Below are 20,209 nucleotides of genomic sequence, written 5' to 3'. Positions count from 1 at the left end.
CAGCTGTTCTAAGAATCCATCTCTGAGGCACTCCACAAAGTCTCTTTCTTGAGTTCTTTGCGACAGGCCAATTCAGCTCCTGATTTAACTTACATCCGACTTCCAGACTACTGTTTGGGGGCCTGTAGATAACTCCTCAGAGGGTCTTTTTACCCTTAGTATTTCTCAGCTCTATCCACACTGACTCTACATCCCCTGATTCTAGGTCCCCCTGTGCAAGGGAGTGAATATCATCCCTTACCAACTTGGCCACCCCAGCCCCTCTGCCCATCAGTCTGTCCTTACGATAGCACGTGTAGCCTTGAATATTCATTTCCCAGGCCCTGTCCACTTGAAGCCACGTCTCAGTTATCCCCACAATATTGTATCTGCCAATTTCCAAAAGAGCCTCAAGCTCATCGATCTTATTTTTAATGCTTCGTGCATTCATGTATTGTATTTTTAATTTGTTACTGCCCTCACCCTTCCCATCAACTCCTATTTCACTCAAACATGATTTTATAAACTTCTAAGGTCACCCTCTGGTGCTCCAGGGAAAATAGCCCAGTCTATTCAGCCTCAAATGAGATTGAGAAAACCTAAGGCAACACTTCCCATAATTTCTTCCATAAAGCAGACGTGCAAAATCTGCACAGCAGAGCATATCCCTTCAACCTGCTACAGCTAACTGGCTGCACACTAACCAAAGAAACAGACAAATTTTACAGCTCTTTCATAAATTCCTATACAGCATAGCACAGCAAACACTTTAGCCACAAAGTAAAATTGGAACAGTTATGGAAAGATAGTCACATATCAATCATGATAAAATCCAAACACTGTGGGTTAAAGGCCCACTTTAAGGACAGGAGCATGGAATTGCCAACCAATCTAGTGTTATATTAACGTCTATTTTTTTTCTCAGATGGACTAAAAGACCCTGTGCCTTTTGAAGAGTAACACAGCTATCCTGGCCAATCATTATCCCTCACCCAGCGAACAAATCAGATTACCTGGTCACTTCTCTTCATGCCATCATTGAAACCTTGCTGAGTACAAGCTGACTGTTATAGTTCCTACATTTCAAAGTAACTACACTTTATAAATACAGGGTTAGGTATAAAGCACTTTGGGACATCCTCAGGTCATGAAAGACACTACAGAAATCCAAGTATTCCATTTTCATTTAAAAAGTTGCATTCAGATATAACCAAAAGAAAACACAAAAAAAAAAATCGAGGCAATGTTGTATTTATACATAATACTTGCTGAAAATATAGACATTATGGTATTAATGATTTCTTTTGATTTGAATGCTTGTTAGCATTCCAACACTATTTGGAGAAGTCGCCCAAGACTTAGGACGAATTGAATAGGAGAACAGCTGTCATATTAAGTCTAAGTTACTTAAATTCCATTTAAAACCATGAGCACAGGGAGTGGGATATACTGATGGAGGCAGGATGCCACATTTGCAGCAATCACAGTAACTGTTAGAGGTGGACAGAACTGCTCATCCAGTTCTGCACTGCATTTAAATATTATAACAATTCAATATAACAAGCAGTGAAAGCCCCAGCATACACTAACTTTCAAGCACTAAACAAATGGATTCCTGAAATTAGATACAAGAACATTTAAACAATGCTTTCAGGTAAACAGTCCCTCTGACTAGAGTTCTGCAAATCAGTTAACAAAGCGAATCAGGACAAAGACACAAAGATCAACCTATAAAATCAAGAATCTCTCAAAACTGTTTCAACTATTTATATCAATGCTATCAATAACCTCCACTGCAATGGTCTCAACCGCTCAATCGCCTGCTCTTTGTGAACAATTTGGAAACTGACCAATATATGTTTCTTCTTAAATCTTCACTTTTTGTATACATCTTTTATTTCTAATCTATGTGCATGTGTGATGTGTTACTAACTCTTTGCACATTAAATAAGTAACGAACTCGTTATGTTAATTTAAGAAAGCTTGGTTAAATTGCTCCTTGGAAAGCACACGTTCAATTTACATCTGGGAGAAAAATATCCAAAAAGGGAAGGGATCCTTTAAATAAATGTTTTTACAAGCAGCTGAGGTAGGGGATGTGAAGAAGAAAGGGGCCCAGTCCATTCCTCCTCACCTAGGTGAACAATTTGCAGTGTTTCCGCAAGAACCATAATGAATTGGTGAACTTCACCCAGGTTTTGGTCAAAACACGATTGAGCACTGAGTCTGCAATGGGGGACTGAGTGGAAACTCTCAAGTGGAACAGTCCTGGGATTAGTGCTGAAGCGACATTAAGTGAATAGGTAAAATTCGTAGCTCAATTCGTAGTACTTCAGGCTTCAAAATGGCTGTGGACATAACCATTGGTTGTTGTTCAAAAATCCCTCAGCATCTGCTCTCAATTTGAAATCACACCAATTTTCAAACATTAAAATTGGGTCACAAGGGGGAATGTTTGGCAAGTAGTTCCATAGTCACTCACAAGAGTTCAACATTTTATTTGATTAAGAATCCTAATGCATTATCAATTGATTGTTAGTGCTGAAGACTTGAGTTCCACAAACTTGCCACACAACTAGCCAAACTGTTCCAGTACAACTACAACATTGGCATCTACCAGACAATGTCAAAGAGGCACTATACTCAAAAAAGCAGGACAGATCCAACCTGACCAATTACATCATCAGTCTATTCTCAATCACCAGTAGAGTGATGGAAGGTGTCATCAGTGCGATCAAGCAGTGCCTGCTTAGCAGCAACCTGCTCAGTGATGCCCAGTTTAATTTCTGCCAGGGCTGCTCAGTTCCTGACCACATTACAGCCTTGATTCAAACACGGATAAAAAAAAAAGTTGAATTCCAGGTGAGGGGAGAGTGACAGCTCTTGGCATCAAGGTTATATTCGACTGAGTGTAGTACACAGGACTACAAAACTGGAATCAGAGAGATTCCAACCAATCTCCACTGGGTGGAATCATAACTGGCACACAGGAAGATGGCTGTGGTTGTGGTTGTAGAAGGCCCGTCATCTCAGCTTCAGTACACCTCTGCAGGAGTTCCTCAGGGTAATGTCCCAGGCCCAAACATCTTCCTTCCACCGTAAGCTCAAAAGTAGGGAAGTTTGATGATGATCACACAATGTTCAGCACCATTTGCAACTCAAGTACTGGAGCAGTCCATGTTCGAATGCAACAAGACCTGGATGATATCCAAACTTAAACTGACAAATGGCAAATAACATTCACACCACATAATAAATACCATGCAAGAACCATCTCCAATAAAAGACAATCTGACCAATGATTCTTGACAATCAATGGCATTACCAACACTGAATTTGCCACTAATAGCATCCTGGGGTTTACCATTGACAAAGAACTCATTTGGACTCACCATATAAATAGTGGAAAGAAGAGCAGACTGGATGCAAGGAATACTGCAAAAAGCAACTCAACACCTCATTCCACAAAGCCAGTCTACCATCTACTAGGCAAACGTTAGGAGTATGATGGAACACTCCTGGATGAATACAGCTCCAGTAACACTCAAGCAGCTTGACAACGTCCAGGAAAAAGCAGCCTGCTTGACTGGCAGCACATCAATGAGCATCCACTCCCTTCACCACTGGGGCTCAGTAGCAACAGTGAGTTCTATTAACAAGATGCACTGCAGAAATTCACCAAAGATCCTCAGACAGCACCTTCCAAACCTATAACCATTACCTTGAAGGTCAACTGCAGCAGATACATAGGAACACCACCACCTGCAAATTCCCCTCCAAAACACTGACCCACCAAAACAGTTGAAATATATCACCATTCCTTTTTAATGTTACAGGGTCAAAATCCTGGAGTTCCTTCATTGAACATAAAGTACAGCACACAACAGGCCCTTTAATCCTCGGCACAACATCATGGGCCAATCATAATCCAAAATAAATAACCTAACCTACGCACCTCTCAATTCACTGCTGTCAATGTGCATGTCCAGCAGTTGCTTAAATGTCCCCAATGACTCTGCTTCCACCACCAATGCTGGCAACGCATTCCATGCATTCATAACTCTCTGTGTAAAGAACCTACCTCTGACATTTCCTTGATACCTTCCTCTTAACACCTTAAAACAATGACCTCTCGTGCAAGTCAATCCTGCCCTAGGGAAGAGTCTCTGGCTACTGACCCCATCCATGCCTCTCATTATCATGTTTACCTCAATCAGGTCACTTCTGTTCCTCCTTCACTGCAAAGACAAAAGTCTGAGCTTAGTCAACCACTCTTCGTAAGGCAAGCCCTCCAATCCAGGCAGCATCCTGGTAAACCTCCTTTGCACCCTCTCCAAAGCCTCCGCATCTTTCCTATAAGGTGACCAGAACTGGACACAACATTTCAATTTTGGTCTCACTAGGGTTTTGTACAGCTGCAGCAAAACCTCGCAGCTCTTAAACTCAATCCCCCTGTTAATGAAAGCCAAAACACCATATGCTTTCTTAAAAATCCTATCCACTTGGGTAGCAACTTTGAGGAATCTATGTACTTGAACACCAAGATCCCATTGTTCCTCCACACTACCAAGAATCCTGTCTTTCATCCTATATTCAGCATTCAAGTACGACCTTCCAAAATTCATCACTTTGCATTTATCCAGGTTGAACTCCATCTGCCATTTCTTAGCCCAGCTCTGCATCCTGTCCATATCACGTTGCAGCCTGCAATAGCCCTCAATACTAATCAATGGCACCTCCAACCATTGTGTCATCGGCAAACTTACTAACCCACCCCTCAACCTCCTCATCCAAGTCATTTATAAAAACTACAAGAAGCTCCTCTGTTCTCGTCATCCAAGGCTCTTCAATCTTACCCCTTCTTGCCTGTCTTAGAGGAACAAATTCATGCATCACTCACAACAACTGTTTCTTAAACAGTCTCCATATGTCTGTTGTGCCCTCTCTGTGGAACAATTGCTCCCAATCTGTATTTCCCAAATCCTGTCTGATAGCATCATAATTTCCTTTTGCAAAAAGGAAGTATCTTCCCATGGTAACTGCTCCTTTCCCTCTCCATGGCTATTATCATATTGAATGGTGATACAGGCTCGAAGGGCAGAATGGCCTACTTCTGCACCTATTGTCGAAATGTGAGGCAGTTGTGGTCACTGTCACCAAAGTGTTCTCCCACCGTGAGATCTGACACCTGTCCTGGCTCATTGCCCAGCACCAAATCCAAAATGGCCTCTCCCCTCGTCGGCCTGTCTACATAGTGAGTAAGGAAACCCTTCTGAACACATGACAAAAAGGACTCCGTCCAAACCATCTGCACTAAGGAAGTTCCAGTCAATATTGGGAAAGTTGAAGTCACCCATAATAACAACCCTGCTACATCTACATTTTTCCAAAATCTGCCAGCCTATGAGTTCTTCAATCTCCCTACTGCTATTAAGGGGTCTGTCGAAATGAGGTGGCTGCTCTCTTGCTATTCCTAACTTCCACCCATACTGACTCAATAGACAAACCTTCCTTGACAACCTTCATTTCTGTAGCTGTGATGCATTCTCTGATTAGCAATGCTCTTTTCCCCCCCCTCCCTGTTCTTTTTAACTGTTCTAAACTCTGGAACATCTAGCAACCACTCCTGCCCCTGTGAAACTCATCTCAGTTATGGCCACATCATCATAGTCCTTAGCAATATCGTGGGATTACGTACAGCACATGGACTGCAGTGATTCAAGGAGGCAGCTCATCATCACCTTTTCAAGGGCGGCTAGGGAAGGGCAATAAATGCTAGCCAGCCAGCGACGCCGACTTCCCACAAATGAAAACAAAAAGATTGCAACTTAGCTTATACAGGGATCAGCAATTGCTACTGAAGAAACAAACAGGGCAGAAGAACTACCTTCCATAATTATCTGTGCATAAAAAGTGAAGATAATCTCCTTTGCAATTAACTGCAAAACAGATCCCAAATGGATTAGAGTATTAAAAGTCTGCTGCATATTGAATCAAATGAATGCAGCATTTTCTTTTTCTTCTCCCTCAATTCCAAGCATTATTACATATTGGATTTTACATTTAATGAGTTGCTGTTACAATAATGCTCTTTTATGCTTTGTTGTAAAATAATTCTACCCGCACAATTGCTTAAGTGCACAAAATTCATAATCTAATTTTAGGGTTCGGATGATACTAAAACAGAAAAGCAAAATTCAACTACTCTCAAATAAAAACAGAATGTTTAGTTCAACACTGTTATCTTGTGGTTTTGCTTCACATTTCTCAGGTTTAACTTACAAATGAGATTTTAAGTTTGTTTGCACGATAAGTTTTTCCACACTACACATTTCCCAAACTTAAAGTAAAGTAATCAGTGGCAATGTTCTACTTGATAGCAAATGTAATTCCTTCACTCAAAAAAAAGGGTCGCAAAAAGCCGGAAACCACATGCCAGTTAGCTTAAAATCTGTCAAAGGGAAAACATTAAAAAAATTGAAGGGAATCAGACAGAGCCAATCTGTTTTATAGAACAGTACAGCATAGAGGGCCGAAGGTCCTGTACTATGTTGTGTCGACCTTTTATCCTACTCTAAGATTAGACTAATCTCCATACTCGTTTTTGTGCAAGGGAATCATATTTAATAAATTTACTGGAGTTCTTTGAAGTAGTAACATGTACTGTGGATGCACTCAGAATTCCAGAAAGTAACTGGAAAGTGAAGGCTCATGGCGTAGGGATAAACATCTTTGTGTGGAGAGAAGAGTGGGAAAGTAACAGGGTACTGTGTCAGCATAAATGTTCTTTTTTCAAAGGCAAAATGATATGCATGGCGTACCACAGGGTTCAGTGCTGGACCTCAACTTCTTACAATTTACATAAATGACTTGGATGAAAGGACTAAGATATGGTTGCTAAGGTTGCTGACAACAAAAAAGATGGGATAAAAGCTGTGAAGAGGATCCTATTAAGGAGGCAGGTAGACAAAGGTCTGACAAAACTCCTTGCTTGTTCCTATTCGATGGCACAGTGGCTCAGTTGTTAGCACTGCTGCCTCACAGCATCAAGGAACAGGGTTCAAGTCCACCCTCAGGCTACTGCGTGGAGTTTGCACATTCTACTTGTGCCTGTGTGGGTTTCCTCCTGGTGCTCTGGTTTCTTCATTGTTCAAAGGTGTGTAGGTTAGGTGGACAGGCTATGCTAAATTGCCCTTGGTGTAAAGGGATGTGCAGGCTAAGTGGAAATGGTTTCCTGCTTTTTGTGACCCTTTTTTTGAGTGAAGGAATTACATTTGCTATCAAGTAGAACATTGCCACTGATTACTTTACTTTAAGTTTGGGAAATGTGTAGTGTGGAAAAACTTATCGTGCAAACAAACTTAAAATCTCATTTGTAAGTTAAACCTGAGAAATGTGAAGCAAAACCACAAGATAACAGTGTTGAACTAAACATTCTGTTTTTATTTGAGAGTAGTTGAATTTTGCTTTTCTGTTTTAGTATCATCCGAGCCCTAGAATTTTGTGCACTTAAGCAATTGTGCGGGTAGCTATGGGAAATGCAGGGTAACAGGATAGGATAGGGGGTGGATGCTTTTCAGAGGGTCAGTGTGGACTTGATGGGTCAAATGGCCTGCTTCCACATTGTCGGGATTCCAGGAAAAAAAACCCCAAAAAGTAGAGCACATTGTGAAATTGAAAATGTGTTGCTGGAAAAGCGCAGCAGGTCAGGCAGCATCCAAGGAGCAGGAGAATCCTGAAGAAGGGCTCATGCCCAAAATGTCGATTCTCCTGCTCCTTGGATGCTGCCTGACCTGCTGCGCTTTTCCAGCAACACATTTTCAGCTCTGATTTCCAGCATCTGCAGTCCTCACTTTCTCCTACATTGTGAAATTGTTCATTTTAGCAGAATGAATAAAAGTGAAGCATATTATCTTTGGTTATTCAGCACTCGATTGTGGGTAACACTTGCTGGGCCAACATTTATTGCCCATCTAAATGGTGAGAAATTGCTGACCTGGGATTATAAAAGGATCCAGGTGTCCTCAGATATGAATTGCAAACTGCTAGTATGCAGGTACAGCAAATAACAATGCAAGTTAATAGAATTCAATTTCTTATTGTAAAGGGAATTGAATATGAAAGCAGGGAGGTTATCCTTCAATTCTGCAGGGCACTAATGAGACCACATCTACAGTACTGTAGATTTTGCACGTTCTCCCCGTGTCTGCGTGGGTTTCCTCCGGGTGCTCCGGTTTCCTCCCACAGTCCAAAGATGTGCAAGTCAGGTGAATTGGCCATGCTAAATTGCCCGTAGTGTTAGGTAAAGGGGGTAAATGTAGGGGTATGGGTGGGTTACGCTTCGGCGGGTCGGTGTGGACTTGTTGGGCCGAAGGGCCTGTTTCCACACTGTAAGTAATCTAATCTAATCTAATCTAATCTAATCTACTGCTTAAAGAATTGGTTTCCTTACTAGAAGGAATTGTGCGCTTTGGAAGCAATTCAGAGATTGTTTCCACAATTATTGTCTGGAATGGGTGGGTTGTGTTATTAGGAAATTTGCTGGACAAGCTTAGCTTGTATCTATCAGAGTTTAGAAGAGTAATGGGCTGATTGAAACATTGAAGACCCTTAGGGGTCTTGGCAGGGTGGATGTGGAAAGGATGTTTCCTCTCGGGGCTAAAGAGCCAAGTTTAACAATAATGTACCCATTTAATACAGAAATGAGGCAAAACATATGCAGTTTTGATTCTTTGGAACTCTTCCTCAAAAGCAGAGGATTTTGAATATTTTTAAGGCAGAAAGGGGTAGATTCTTGGCAATCAAGGGGATGAAAGGAGATTGAAGCAGGTTGAAATGTGGAGTTGAGGTTACAATAAGATTAGCTTTGATCTTATTAAATTGTGGATCACACTTGGCAGACTAAGTGGCCTACTTTTGCACCTAACTTATTTTCATAAGTTAACATTGTTAACAGCTAACCCGAGAATGACCATTGTTAACAGCTAACCCGAGAATGTAACTTTTAAAAAAAAAGGGTTTTGTGATTTATACATGAAAGAAGTGAAACTATCACTGTATTCTAACAGATGAAAGGCTTAATAGACAATCAATTCTTCAATGTACAATTTCAGTTACATCACATTGCAAATTTTTGCTATATATTCTGTGTTACGATCGAGCCCTCCACAATCACCTGATGAAGGAGCGTCGCTCCGAAAGCTAGTGTGCTTCCAATTAAACCTGTTGGACTATAACCTGGTGTTGTGTGATTTTTAACTCTATTTTCATAAATGTATGTTACTAAATCCAAAATTTAGCTCTCGAGGAAGCAAAGGTTGGAAATTAATTGGGAAGGCAGAACATAAGTGCAAGGATGAAGAATAATTTTAATGTACGGGTGGTACGGTGGCTCAGTGGTTAGCACTGCTGCCTCACAGCGCCAAGGACCTGGGTTCAATTCCAGTCTCAGGTGACTGTCTGTGAAGTTTGCACATTCTCCCCGTGTCTGTGTGGGTTTCCTCCGGGTGCTCCGGTTTCCTCCCACAGTCCAAAGATGTGCAGGTTAGGTGAATTGGCTATGCTAAATTGCCAATAGTGTTAGCTGCATTAGTCAGAGGGAACTGGGTCTGGGTGGGTTACTCTTCAGAGGGTCGGTGTGGACTGGTTGGGCTGAAGGGCCTGTTTCTACACTGTAGGGAATCTAATCTAACCTAATCTAATCTATTCAGTCCAAATGGTTTTATCTGAAAACAACATGTACTAAGATTAGCTATTCCCCAACCACTCCAGTGTAGGTAACCACATGCTTGAGGCCATTTTGCTCCTCAATTTGCTTTTCTTCATTACCAAACTGGAACATCAATTCAAATTTTTGAATTTTCTTACCCTTTCAAAATAAAGAATATTATTTTCAGCTGCATTTCGGAAAGCAGATTGCAAATCATTCCGCATGTTGATAGACCATCTTTCCCAGTCCGCTTTCAAATCGCTATTGGCACATTCAACTTTATCCTCAAGATGTCCAATATCGGCCTGAAGCTAAAATAAAGTTAACGTTAACCACATTAATGTACAAGTATAACTGAAACATTAAGCTAATATGTTAATTAATACTTCACAAAAGGGCAGAAATAGGCAAATAATAATGAATAGACATGTTAAGCAGAACGGAGTACTTCTAACACCATTCGTCAATGTTTTCAAAAAGGTTGAAGATTAACCCAACTGAATATGTAATGGAATGCTAGAAAAATAAAACAGACAGAGGCAAGAATCCAATGCATATATCTAAGTGTTATATACAAATTATCAGCTGCCTGGAAGGCACTGTATCATGAATCTATAATACATAGCTGAAAAAGTACCAAAGGTATTATCTGGTAAGGACACCTAATGAAAGAAGTAATTCATACTAATGAAATCTTGCATACATTAATTCATTTCCCTTTCATGATCATCACACATACAAGGCTGCAGTAATTTGAAATGGCATGTTTATAATTGCAAGGTTGGTAAAAACAATGACTGCAGATGCTGGAAACCAGATTCTGGATCAATGGTGCTGGAAGAGCACAGCAATTCAGGCAGCATCCGAGGACAGGCAAAATCGACGAAGGGCTTTTGCCCGAAACGTCGATTTTGCCTGTCCTCGGATGCTGCCTGAATTGCAGTGTTTATAATTGCAGCCTAACAGAGTGGCTACAATGAAAACAGCTTTGCAATAAACAAAACAGTTTTAAGTAATAACGTAGCCTCAAGGCAAGATGCATTTTGGCATAATGTTGGATACAATTTCGTACTTAATGCATAAACAAAATTAATTTGCCCAATGGCAATACATATTTTTGAATGTTTTATTCAGAACTTTCAAAATTAAACTAGCTCCAATTTTAAAGTATAAACCTTTTACTCAACAGCAGGAATTAAATATCTTCCAAAATTTAACTTGAATTTTCTTCAGTCATTTTTGCCAAGATTCTTGGCAAAATCAAGTCAAATCAATTTGCATCCATTTCTAAATCTGATCTCACTGTTGATATTTTACTTGTGCAGTTAAGTGAAGTGTTAAAGTTGCATCAAGACTTCATGTTTCTCCCAGCGATACGTATTACCAGACTAATAATAGATTGGTTCATATAGAAGATGGGAATGTGGTTCTTCAATTATTAACTTGTCTCTTCCTGGGGGAAAAAAAAACAGCCGACTAAACCCATGAGTAATTAAAACATAGAAGCTGGCCTTTCTTACTCTATGTTACACAGAACTAATTTCAGTGGTCAGATCTTGGCAGGACAAACTTTTGCCAGGCAGGTCCAGGAGAAAATCCTCAGAAATCTTACACCAGATTTGTACTTCAATTGGAAAAGTTGCATTGAAATTGAATGAAAAGGAGAAAAATATCAAATCCATTTTCCAGAGGTCTTCCTTATTTTGACCTTCAATTTCAGTCACCAAATAAAAAAAAACTGTTAGACTATTTAGCTTCACAATCCATTCTAGCATGACTTGGAAATGGTCCACAATACTGAAATTATGCTATTCTACTGTCAGTATGAAGGGCATGCCTTTTTGATCAGATGACATCTGAAGTATCAAACCCATATAAAACTGTGGGACCTTAGCACTATCTACTTGAGACAGCAGGAGTGGCAGTAACTAACATCCATTTCACGGTTGGCTCTAATACTGCAGTACGAATATATGCTCCATATGTTCGTCAGTTTCCTAAGGAAAAGAGCTAAACTAGGGGTTGTTTCATTGCACCTGGTTTTAGAGCTTTACAAATCTCTTCCATGTAAAATGCATGAGCAAGACCTGTTATGCACAAAGCATTTATAGATAAAGACTATCACATATGTGATTTTGCTACAATGGACAAAAAAAAAGGGATGTCAAAAGTATGTAGCACAGAGTATTTAGTACAGCACATTTAGCCTTGTGTGTTTTGCAGGCGCTGGTATCTTCCCATCTATGATCATAACTTCCTAATTTCAAATGTCAAATAAATCAACTATACTCATTATACATTTCAGTCAACTAGCTCTATGTGAGCAAAGACAAAATGGAATGGAAATGGAAATTGGCTTTTTAAATTAAAGAGACTGACATTATCAGCAAGCATTTTAAACTGGAATAAAATTGAATAAGAATTAACTGAAAATACTTGAAATATGAATTTTCAAGTATTGATCAGTCAGCAAAGGCAATGAGGATAAACTTGTCATCCACAAAATTCATCTTACTCACCTTTAACACCTGTAATGTGGTCCTGAGTATAAGCACATTCTTTTGTTTTTAATTATTCCCTTTTGAACAAATAACGTAATGGTGAGAAGTTTCTTACAAAATTAGCAAAGAGATGATTTTATTCTTCACTGCTGAATACTAATGATGTGGTAATGCATGACAACATTTACTACCCACATTCAGTTCTGCCCACTGCCATTTGATATGGGTTTTGAATCTGGAACACCAGTTACATGCTAGAAACAGGTAGTGCCTAATGTACAGCAAGTAGGTTCCCAGTATAACATTAAGAATATGATGCCATTTTGGAAGTATTAACGGATGGTGCATGCACAGCATACATTTATTGGTGCCTGATACTAAAAAAATTGCTAATGATCCAGCTTCTGATGGCACAAAAATTTTTAAAAAAGCTTGCAAATTACTTTTATGGAGTCAGGTGTGGTACACAACTCAGGAATCTCACTGACTGTGTATTTCCTCATGAAAGACTATATTTGAAATGTAAATAATTGGCTGCAAAGTGCTTTGTGACATGATGCTGTGAAAGCTCTATATAAATTCCCATTTTTATATTTTGATAATATCCACCATTTTGACAGCATTTTTCATACCGACAAACTAAACCATTCAGAAGGACAAGGGCAGCACATGCACAGGAACATCACCCCATGTAAGCTCATCCTCAAAACACTCACCATACTGACTTGGAAATATATCATTATTCCTTCATTTTCGCTGGGTCAAAATCCTAAAATTCTCTCCAAGGACATTGGGGCCATCCTACAGCATATGGACTGCAACATTTCCAAAAAGGCAGTGCACCACCAACTTCTCAAGAACAATTAGCAATGGGCACTAAATGCTGGTCAGCCATCGACATCACATCCCATAAGTGAATTTTAAAAAACCCTCATGATTCCAATTCAAAACTGCATCATTCTTTTACTGCTACTGCATCAAAATCCTCCAGCCACCATTCTTCTAGCACTTGGGTCTACCAACACCGACAGAAACAATTCAACAAGATGACTCATTAACATCAAGGACAATCAGAAATAGGAGTAAAAGCTGACTTTCCCATGGTACTTGTCCCAACAAGTAAAAAAATAGGAAACTGCCTCCTCAAGGTAGGCCACAAGTTCATTGCATACCATTCAATGGAAGTAATCTCATAAATATGGACCCTGCGCTTCTTAAAAAAATAAAAGCCCATTTATGTGGATAAGATGACACTGCAGAACTAATCATGTAATATATTTGCAATTTTAAAAATTAAAAATACACCATATACGGAGTTAAATATGTCCAGATACACAGTGAAAAGCTAGTGTAATAATATGCTGGAACATCAACAAGTGACATAGTCTGCATATTTAACTACTAAGTTCAGTTACTTCATCCTAAAACAAACCAAATGTCTTTCCAAAGAAGAGGGAAAAATCAGCCTTTCTTTGCCTCCAAGCATCTAATAGAAGCAAATGGCAGAGAAACATCCATTTTTACAACTTGCATTACGTGTGACAGGAGACTCGTTATTCTTTATTAAAGGAGAATGTGGTCATTAAAAATGCACCCTCCTACCAAAAGAGTTCAAGAACAATTTTACTGCACACAGGTTTGCATTAATTATGCTGCAACAGTATCAGAATAAATTCCTGTACCTGGCAAATTCTGGTAAATATTTGGCATTTTGGCTAGAGTGGCAAAAAACTATTCTTGATTGGCACTACGATAGGGTTCTGGCAAAACTAATAATCAAATTACCCAACATCAATCCACCTTAAATGTATCAAATTATTTAAACATTTAAACAGAAACTTTTATAACCACAGGATGCCCTAAGCACCTTGCTGAATGAATTACTTTTGAAGTACGGTCACTATTGTCAAGCAAACTCTCACAAACAGCAGTGCGATAATGACAAGATAATCTATCCAGAGAAAGTTTTTCCCTGTCAGGGTGAAAGGGAAGGCTGGTAGGTATAGGGAATGCTGGATGACGAAAGAAATTGAGGGTTTGGTTAAGAAAAAGAAGGAAGCATATGTCAGGTATAGAAAGGATAGATCGAGAGAATCCTCAGAAGAATATAAAGGAAGGAGGAGCATACTTAAGAAGGAAATCAGGAGGGCAAAAAGGGGACATGAGATGGCTTTGGATTCTCCTTAATTCTATTTGCCAAAGAGTTTTTACAAATATATTAAGGACAAAAGGGTAACTTGGGAGAGAATAGGCCTCTCAAAGATCAGCAAAGGCGGCCTTTGTGTGGAGCCACAGAAAATGGGGGAGATACTAAATGAATATTTTGCATCAGTATTTACTGTGGAAAAGAATATGGAAGATATAGACTGTAGGGAAATAGATGGTGACATCTTGCAAAATGTCCAGATTACAGAGGAGGAAGTGCTGGATGTCTTGAAACGGTTAAAAGTGGATAAATCCCCAGGACCTGATCAGGTGTACCCAAGAACTCTGTGGGAAGCTAGAGAAGTGATTGCTGGGCCTCTTGCTGAGATATTTGTATCATCGATAGTCACAGGTGAAGTGCCGGAAGACTGGAGGTTGGCAAACATGGTGCCACTGTCTAAGAAGGGTGGTAAAGACAAGCCTCGACAAGGTTCCCCATGGGAGACTGATTAGCAAGGTTAGATCTCAGGGAATACAGGGAGAACTAGCCATTTGGATACAGAACTGGCTCAAAGGTAGAAGACAGAGGGTGGTGGTGGAGGGTTGTTTTTCAGACTGGAGGCCTGTGATCAGTGGAGTGCCACAAGGATCAGTGCTGGGTCTACTTTTTGTCATTTACATAAATGATTTGGATGCGAGCATAAGAGGTACAGTTAATAAGTTTGCAAATGACACCAAAATTGGATGTGTAACGGACAGCGAAGAGGGTTACCTCAGATTACAACAGGATCTGGGCCAGATGTGCCAATGGGCTGAGAAGTGGCAGGTGGACTTTAATTCAGATAAATACGAGGTGCCGCATTTTGGGAACGCAAATCTTAGCAGGACTTATACACTCAATGGTAAGATCCTAGGGAGTGTTGCTGAACAAAGAGACCTTGGAGTGCAGGTTCATAGCTCCTTGAAAGTGGAGTTGCAGGTAGATAGGATAGTGACGGAGGCGTTTGGTATGCTTTCCTTTATTGGTCAGAGTATTGAGTACAGGAGTTGGGAGGTCATGTTGCAGCTGTACAGGACATTGGTTAGGCCACTGATGGAATGTTGCATGCAATTCTGGTCTCCTTCCTATCAGAAAGATGATGTGAAACTTGAAATGGTTCAGGAAAGATTTATAAGAATGTTGCCAGGGTTGGAGGATTTGAGCTATAGGAAGAGGCTGAACAGGCTGTTTTCCCTGGAGGCTGAGGGGTGACCTTACAGGGAGAGGCTGAACAGGCTGGGGCTGTTTTCTCTGGAGCATCAGAGGCTGAGGGGTGACCTTATAGAGGTTTACAAAATTATGAGGGGCATGGATAGGTTAAATAGACAAAGTCTTTTCCCTGGGGTCGGGGAGGGAAAATATAAAACAGACCTAAGGGGCAACTATTTCATACAGAGGAAGGTACATTTATGAAATGAGCTGCCAGGGGATGTGGTGGAGGCTGGTACAATTGCAACATTTGAGGGGCATTTGGATGGGTATATGAATAGGAAGGGTTTGGAGGTATACGGGCCGGGGTGCTGGCAGGTGGGACTAGATTTGGTTGAGATATCTGGCCGGCATGGACATGTTGGACCGAAGGGTCTGTTTCCATGCTGTACATCTCTATGACTTAAGTGTAAGTGTTCATCATCACAGCATGGATAACTTTGCTTCTCCAAAATAATGTCATGGGATCATTTACATCTACTGAGGGGACTAAAGGGACTGCGATTTGATACTGCATCCAAATAATGGTATCTCCCTCAATGCAGCACATCTTCTCACTATTGCACTGCAGCGTCAGACTTGATTTTCTCACTCAAGTCCTGAAGTGACAGTCGAATCCACCATAGCTCAGTTAGCATTGCTGCCTCAGTGCCAGAGACCTGGGTTTTATTCCACCCTTGGGTGACCGCGTGGCGTTTGCACATTTTTCTTGAATCTGTGTGGATTTCCTCTGGGTACTCCAGTTTCCTCCCGTAGTCCAAAAATGTTCAGGTTAGGTGGATTGGTCATGCTAAATTGTCCATAGTGTATAGGGATGTGCAGGCTAAGTGCATTAGCCATGGGAAATGCAGGGTTACAGGGACAGGGTGGATGCATTTGGAGGATCAGTGTGAACTTGATGAGCCAAATGGCCTGATTCCACACTGTAGGGATTGCAATTGAAACAAGTGTTCTAACAGAACAACAACCGGCATGTAACAGATGCCAGGAAACTGGGCAAACGAATGTCACACTAGTGTAAATTTAAATTGACCCACCAAGCAAAAATAGAATTAGTTGGCTTATTGCAGGCAGGAGAAATTTAATTATCCGAACTAAAAGTATTCAATTCTTATTCAATTCTTAAATAATTCTATCTAACATGAAATCTGCTGATAAAGTAGAGTTTGTATTGAAGCAAGAGTACTCAACACTGCTACAAAACAACATGCATACACACAACTAGATATATTTAGAACTTTAATTGCATAAGTCAAATCTAAACAAGAAAAACAACTGTTGAAGATTCAAGGTGGGGAAAGACAGGGTTGAGAAAGAGAAACACAGAAATCGAAAAGAAAGTCTCCAATATAAATTAATTTGAAGTAAAAAAGATTCCATCACTTATGCTATGAAAAAGTGAGTTACCCCTGAATTGCCACAATGTTTTCTGTTGTCTTAAGTGAGGATGAGTGGGTAATACTGTAATTTAATGCACTTCAGTTCTGAGTCCATTGGCAAGGACTGTTGCAGGGTATTGGTTAGAGCAGAGTGTCTGTGACAATAGATTACATATTTCCATGTTTAACATAAGGTGCGTTTTGGAAGTTTGTTGTCCAATTTACTCCATAGTGATAGTGATCAGCCTCACTGTTATTACTAACCACTACTAACATACAAAAGCAGTTGACCAAGGTGTCATGTGTGGTACATCACTTTGAAGACAGTGTACTAATAAGCAATCCAGGATGGTAAAACACCAGCATGCTTGGCCAATAGGTAACATTAAGCTTTCATTGCCTTATGTCCTCTTGTCTTCTGAAATTTAAAAAGTCACAGCTCTTCAAATATAGACCAACTATTCTTTCTGTATCCAAAGCCATGAGAAAATGTTTATGGAAAACAAGCTGTCTACTTTTCATTTTCATTTATGCAGTTGTTTCTATATTGGTATTTCTTTACTTAAAACGTGAATTTTCTTGCTCTCTTATTAAATATTTATTATTGCAACTTGTTTACCTTACCACACTCTTAATACTATTAATAAACATTGCACTTCATATACCTTACAAAAGATTCAATGATGAGCTGAACAGGATCTGACATCCAACATCACCCTTTCCTCTGAAAGGGATATGTAACATGTTTACTTTAATTACAAGTAAAATACTGATGGCAATGAATTATGATTTCCCTCTGAAAAGACCACCCCTTAAAAAATACACAAATATATAGATTAGCATTTCTGTGGAAGCCAAATTAGCAAATAATGGTGCATAAAGAGACATTGCAAACCCTTCACTCTGACAATGTCTGTCGCTCTATTTTGGTTGGATTTGGTTATCTGCTCAATAATGGAGTAACAAGGGGCTATGCCATTTATAGGAAGAAAACCTCATTCAGATTTAATTAAAATTTAGATCATGTAACCTGATTAAAATAGCTTTTCTTACTACAATTATGCCTGGTACAAGCACATTATAAATATTTTAGCCACTATTTTGTTGTTAAAATATAGATTTTCAGACATAGCAATCTACTTTTCTCTCTCGGAAGTTGCAATTTAAACTGACAGAAAAGTATCTAAACATCTCTGACTGTGAATAGTGCTGTCATTCAATGGCCACAACTATAAGACTGTTTACTCGCTGACATATAGTTAGCTGAAAAAATAGTAAGTACCTACAGTCCCAGAGGTCCACAATGGTGCTCTCTCACAACAGAGAGCGCGCAAGAGAGAGACGACTGACGTCAACCCGAAGGTCACCATACCTCAGGTGAGGGGAGAGGTTGAAAGGGAGGGATCTTTATGGTAAGTTTAACTGGTTCGGGAATTGAATCCTGTATGGGATTTATTGAATGGTGTCACAGTATCACAAACCAGTCATCAAACCAACCGAAATAACTGACATTGGAAAATACAGATGCAATGGCTTGCCAGCTAGCCAGGTTTACAGTGTATCATCAATCTCACTATTGCAGGGAAATACTGAAACACTCCCCCAATACAATTAATTTATTTTTGTTCAAAACAAATCTTGGCTAAGATTGCGTGGATTGAGTCATTACTCCAATTATTTATTTTTGTGAAATTGTACAATTCTCTTGAAGTTAATTTTGAATTTTGTTTTTATTACCTTGATGGGATGTAGGTGTCGCTGGCAAAGCCAGAATTTATTATCCAACCCTAAATGCTGAAATGGCAGTGAGCCATTTCCTTGAACATAACAGAGTGGCTTTCTGGGCTATTTCAGAACTAAGTCAATTGCTATGAGGCTAGATATACAGGCTGAATCAGTTAAAGACTGAAGATTTTCTTCTCTCAAGGACATAAACAAATTATATATTTTTTCTTTAATGACAATCCAGTAGTCAGGGTCACCATGAAGGAGAATATATACTTCATACTATTAATTTTAATTAATGTTTGAATTTATTTAATTGCTGTAGTCAGATGTGAATTCATGCTCCAGATCATTAATCCAGGCCTCTGGATTATCATTTCAATAGCATTATACCATCCTACTGTGTTCTGATCCCATAAGAATTAGAAATGTTTGCAATACATAGAGGTTCTTTCCAGCACTTGGATTCATAACTGGTATTGTGCATACATAGAAAAGCCGATTCAAAACCGATTGTTAAAATCCAAACTGTATCCAGACACACTTTTGTTGCAAAGTCATGACTACTGTCAATGTAATAACCATTTAAGTTTTCTTCATATATTAGTATTTTTTGCAGGGTATGCAAATAGTACCAGTGCTTGCATCAATATTGGAAAGTTGAATTGTTCTCCATAACTAGTGACGTTGAGAAAAATCACCAATTTTTCTTTACATTTTCCTCACCGAATAAACTATTACACACAACAAACACCAAGAAAATCATGAAATCCAGTTTCAAACATTTTGCAATACAGTAACATTATAAATTGGAGCTGTGAAATTTACAATGGAAAAACTGGATTCCTGGATGAAGGGCTTTTGCCTGAAACGTCAACTCTCCTGCTCCTCGGATGCTGTCTGATCTGTTGAGCTTTTCTAGGACCACAGTCTCTACTCTTGATCTCCAGCATCTGCATTCCTCACTGTCGTCCACTGGAAAAACTATATGACTCAGCTTGTAGTGTTACTGAATATATGTAGTAATTAATTTTAAAAAGTTAGCTGAAAAATATTTTAACAAAATGACAAATATTTGAGAAAGGATAATTGGATACTGAAGTTTGCAACTCGATGGATGAGAGATGAATTTTACAAGTTGGAAATAAGAATTTCAAACCTTTTTAAATAAATTTAACTTGTTCACAAAGTGATTGCTTACATACGCACTCAGTTACTATACTCTTTTTTTAAAAGAACTTTATCCACTAAGATTTATGCTTTTGCATTCTACTAGCAGGTTAGATTAGTAATTTAAGCTACTTGAAAAATTTTGGATTAAATGGGGCAAGTGAAATATTGTACTGTTTCACTCATTTCCTGATGGTGGGGAAAGAGCTCAACAGAGTCAATTTATAGGGCTATGTTCCAAAAACCTAATTCAAAGGCTATATTCAATACCATAGCAGTGAAATGACATTGTGATGTATCAAAGGCTCCCCCCCAACCACATGCTGACATGGTATCAAGCTCCTTACACATG

At 39.4% G+C, this 20,209-nt stretch overlaps 1 protein-coding gene across 4 annotated transcripts in view; it reads right to left on the bottom strand.

The window, feature by feature from the left end:
• snx7 (sorting nexin 7) overlaps nucleotides 1-20,209 on the bottom strand; it is a 96,210-nt gene that overhangs the window by 11,996 nt on the left and 64,005 nt on the right. For 3 of the 4 annotated variants that reach the window (XM_043698871.1, XM_043698872.1, XM_043698873.1), the window contains one exon: nucleotides 9,847-9,999. In XM_043698871.1, the coding sequence (XP_043554806.1) occupies nucleotides 9,847-9,999 (153 nt within the window). Of the gene's footprint in view, nucleotides 1-9,846; nucleotides 10,000-16,768; nucleotides 19,697-20,209 lie in introns of those variants that run through there. The other variant, XM_043698874.1, reaches the window with a different exon arrangement.

Source organism: Chiloscyllium plagiosum, chromosome 11 (assembly GCF_004010195.1).
Source record: "Chiloscyllium plagiosum isolate BGI_BamShark_2017 chromosome 11, ASM401019v2, whole genome shotgun sequence".
Lineage (NCBI taxonomy): Eukaryota > Metazoa > Chordata > Chondrichthyes > Orectolobiformes > Hemiscylliidae > Chiloscyllium > Chiloscyllium plagiosum.
The sequence above is the reverse complement of the archived record's forward strand: the minus strand, read 5'-3'. Positions and strand labels throughout refer to the sequence as shown.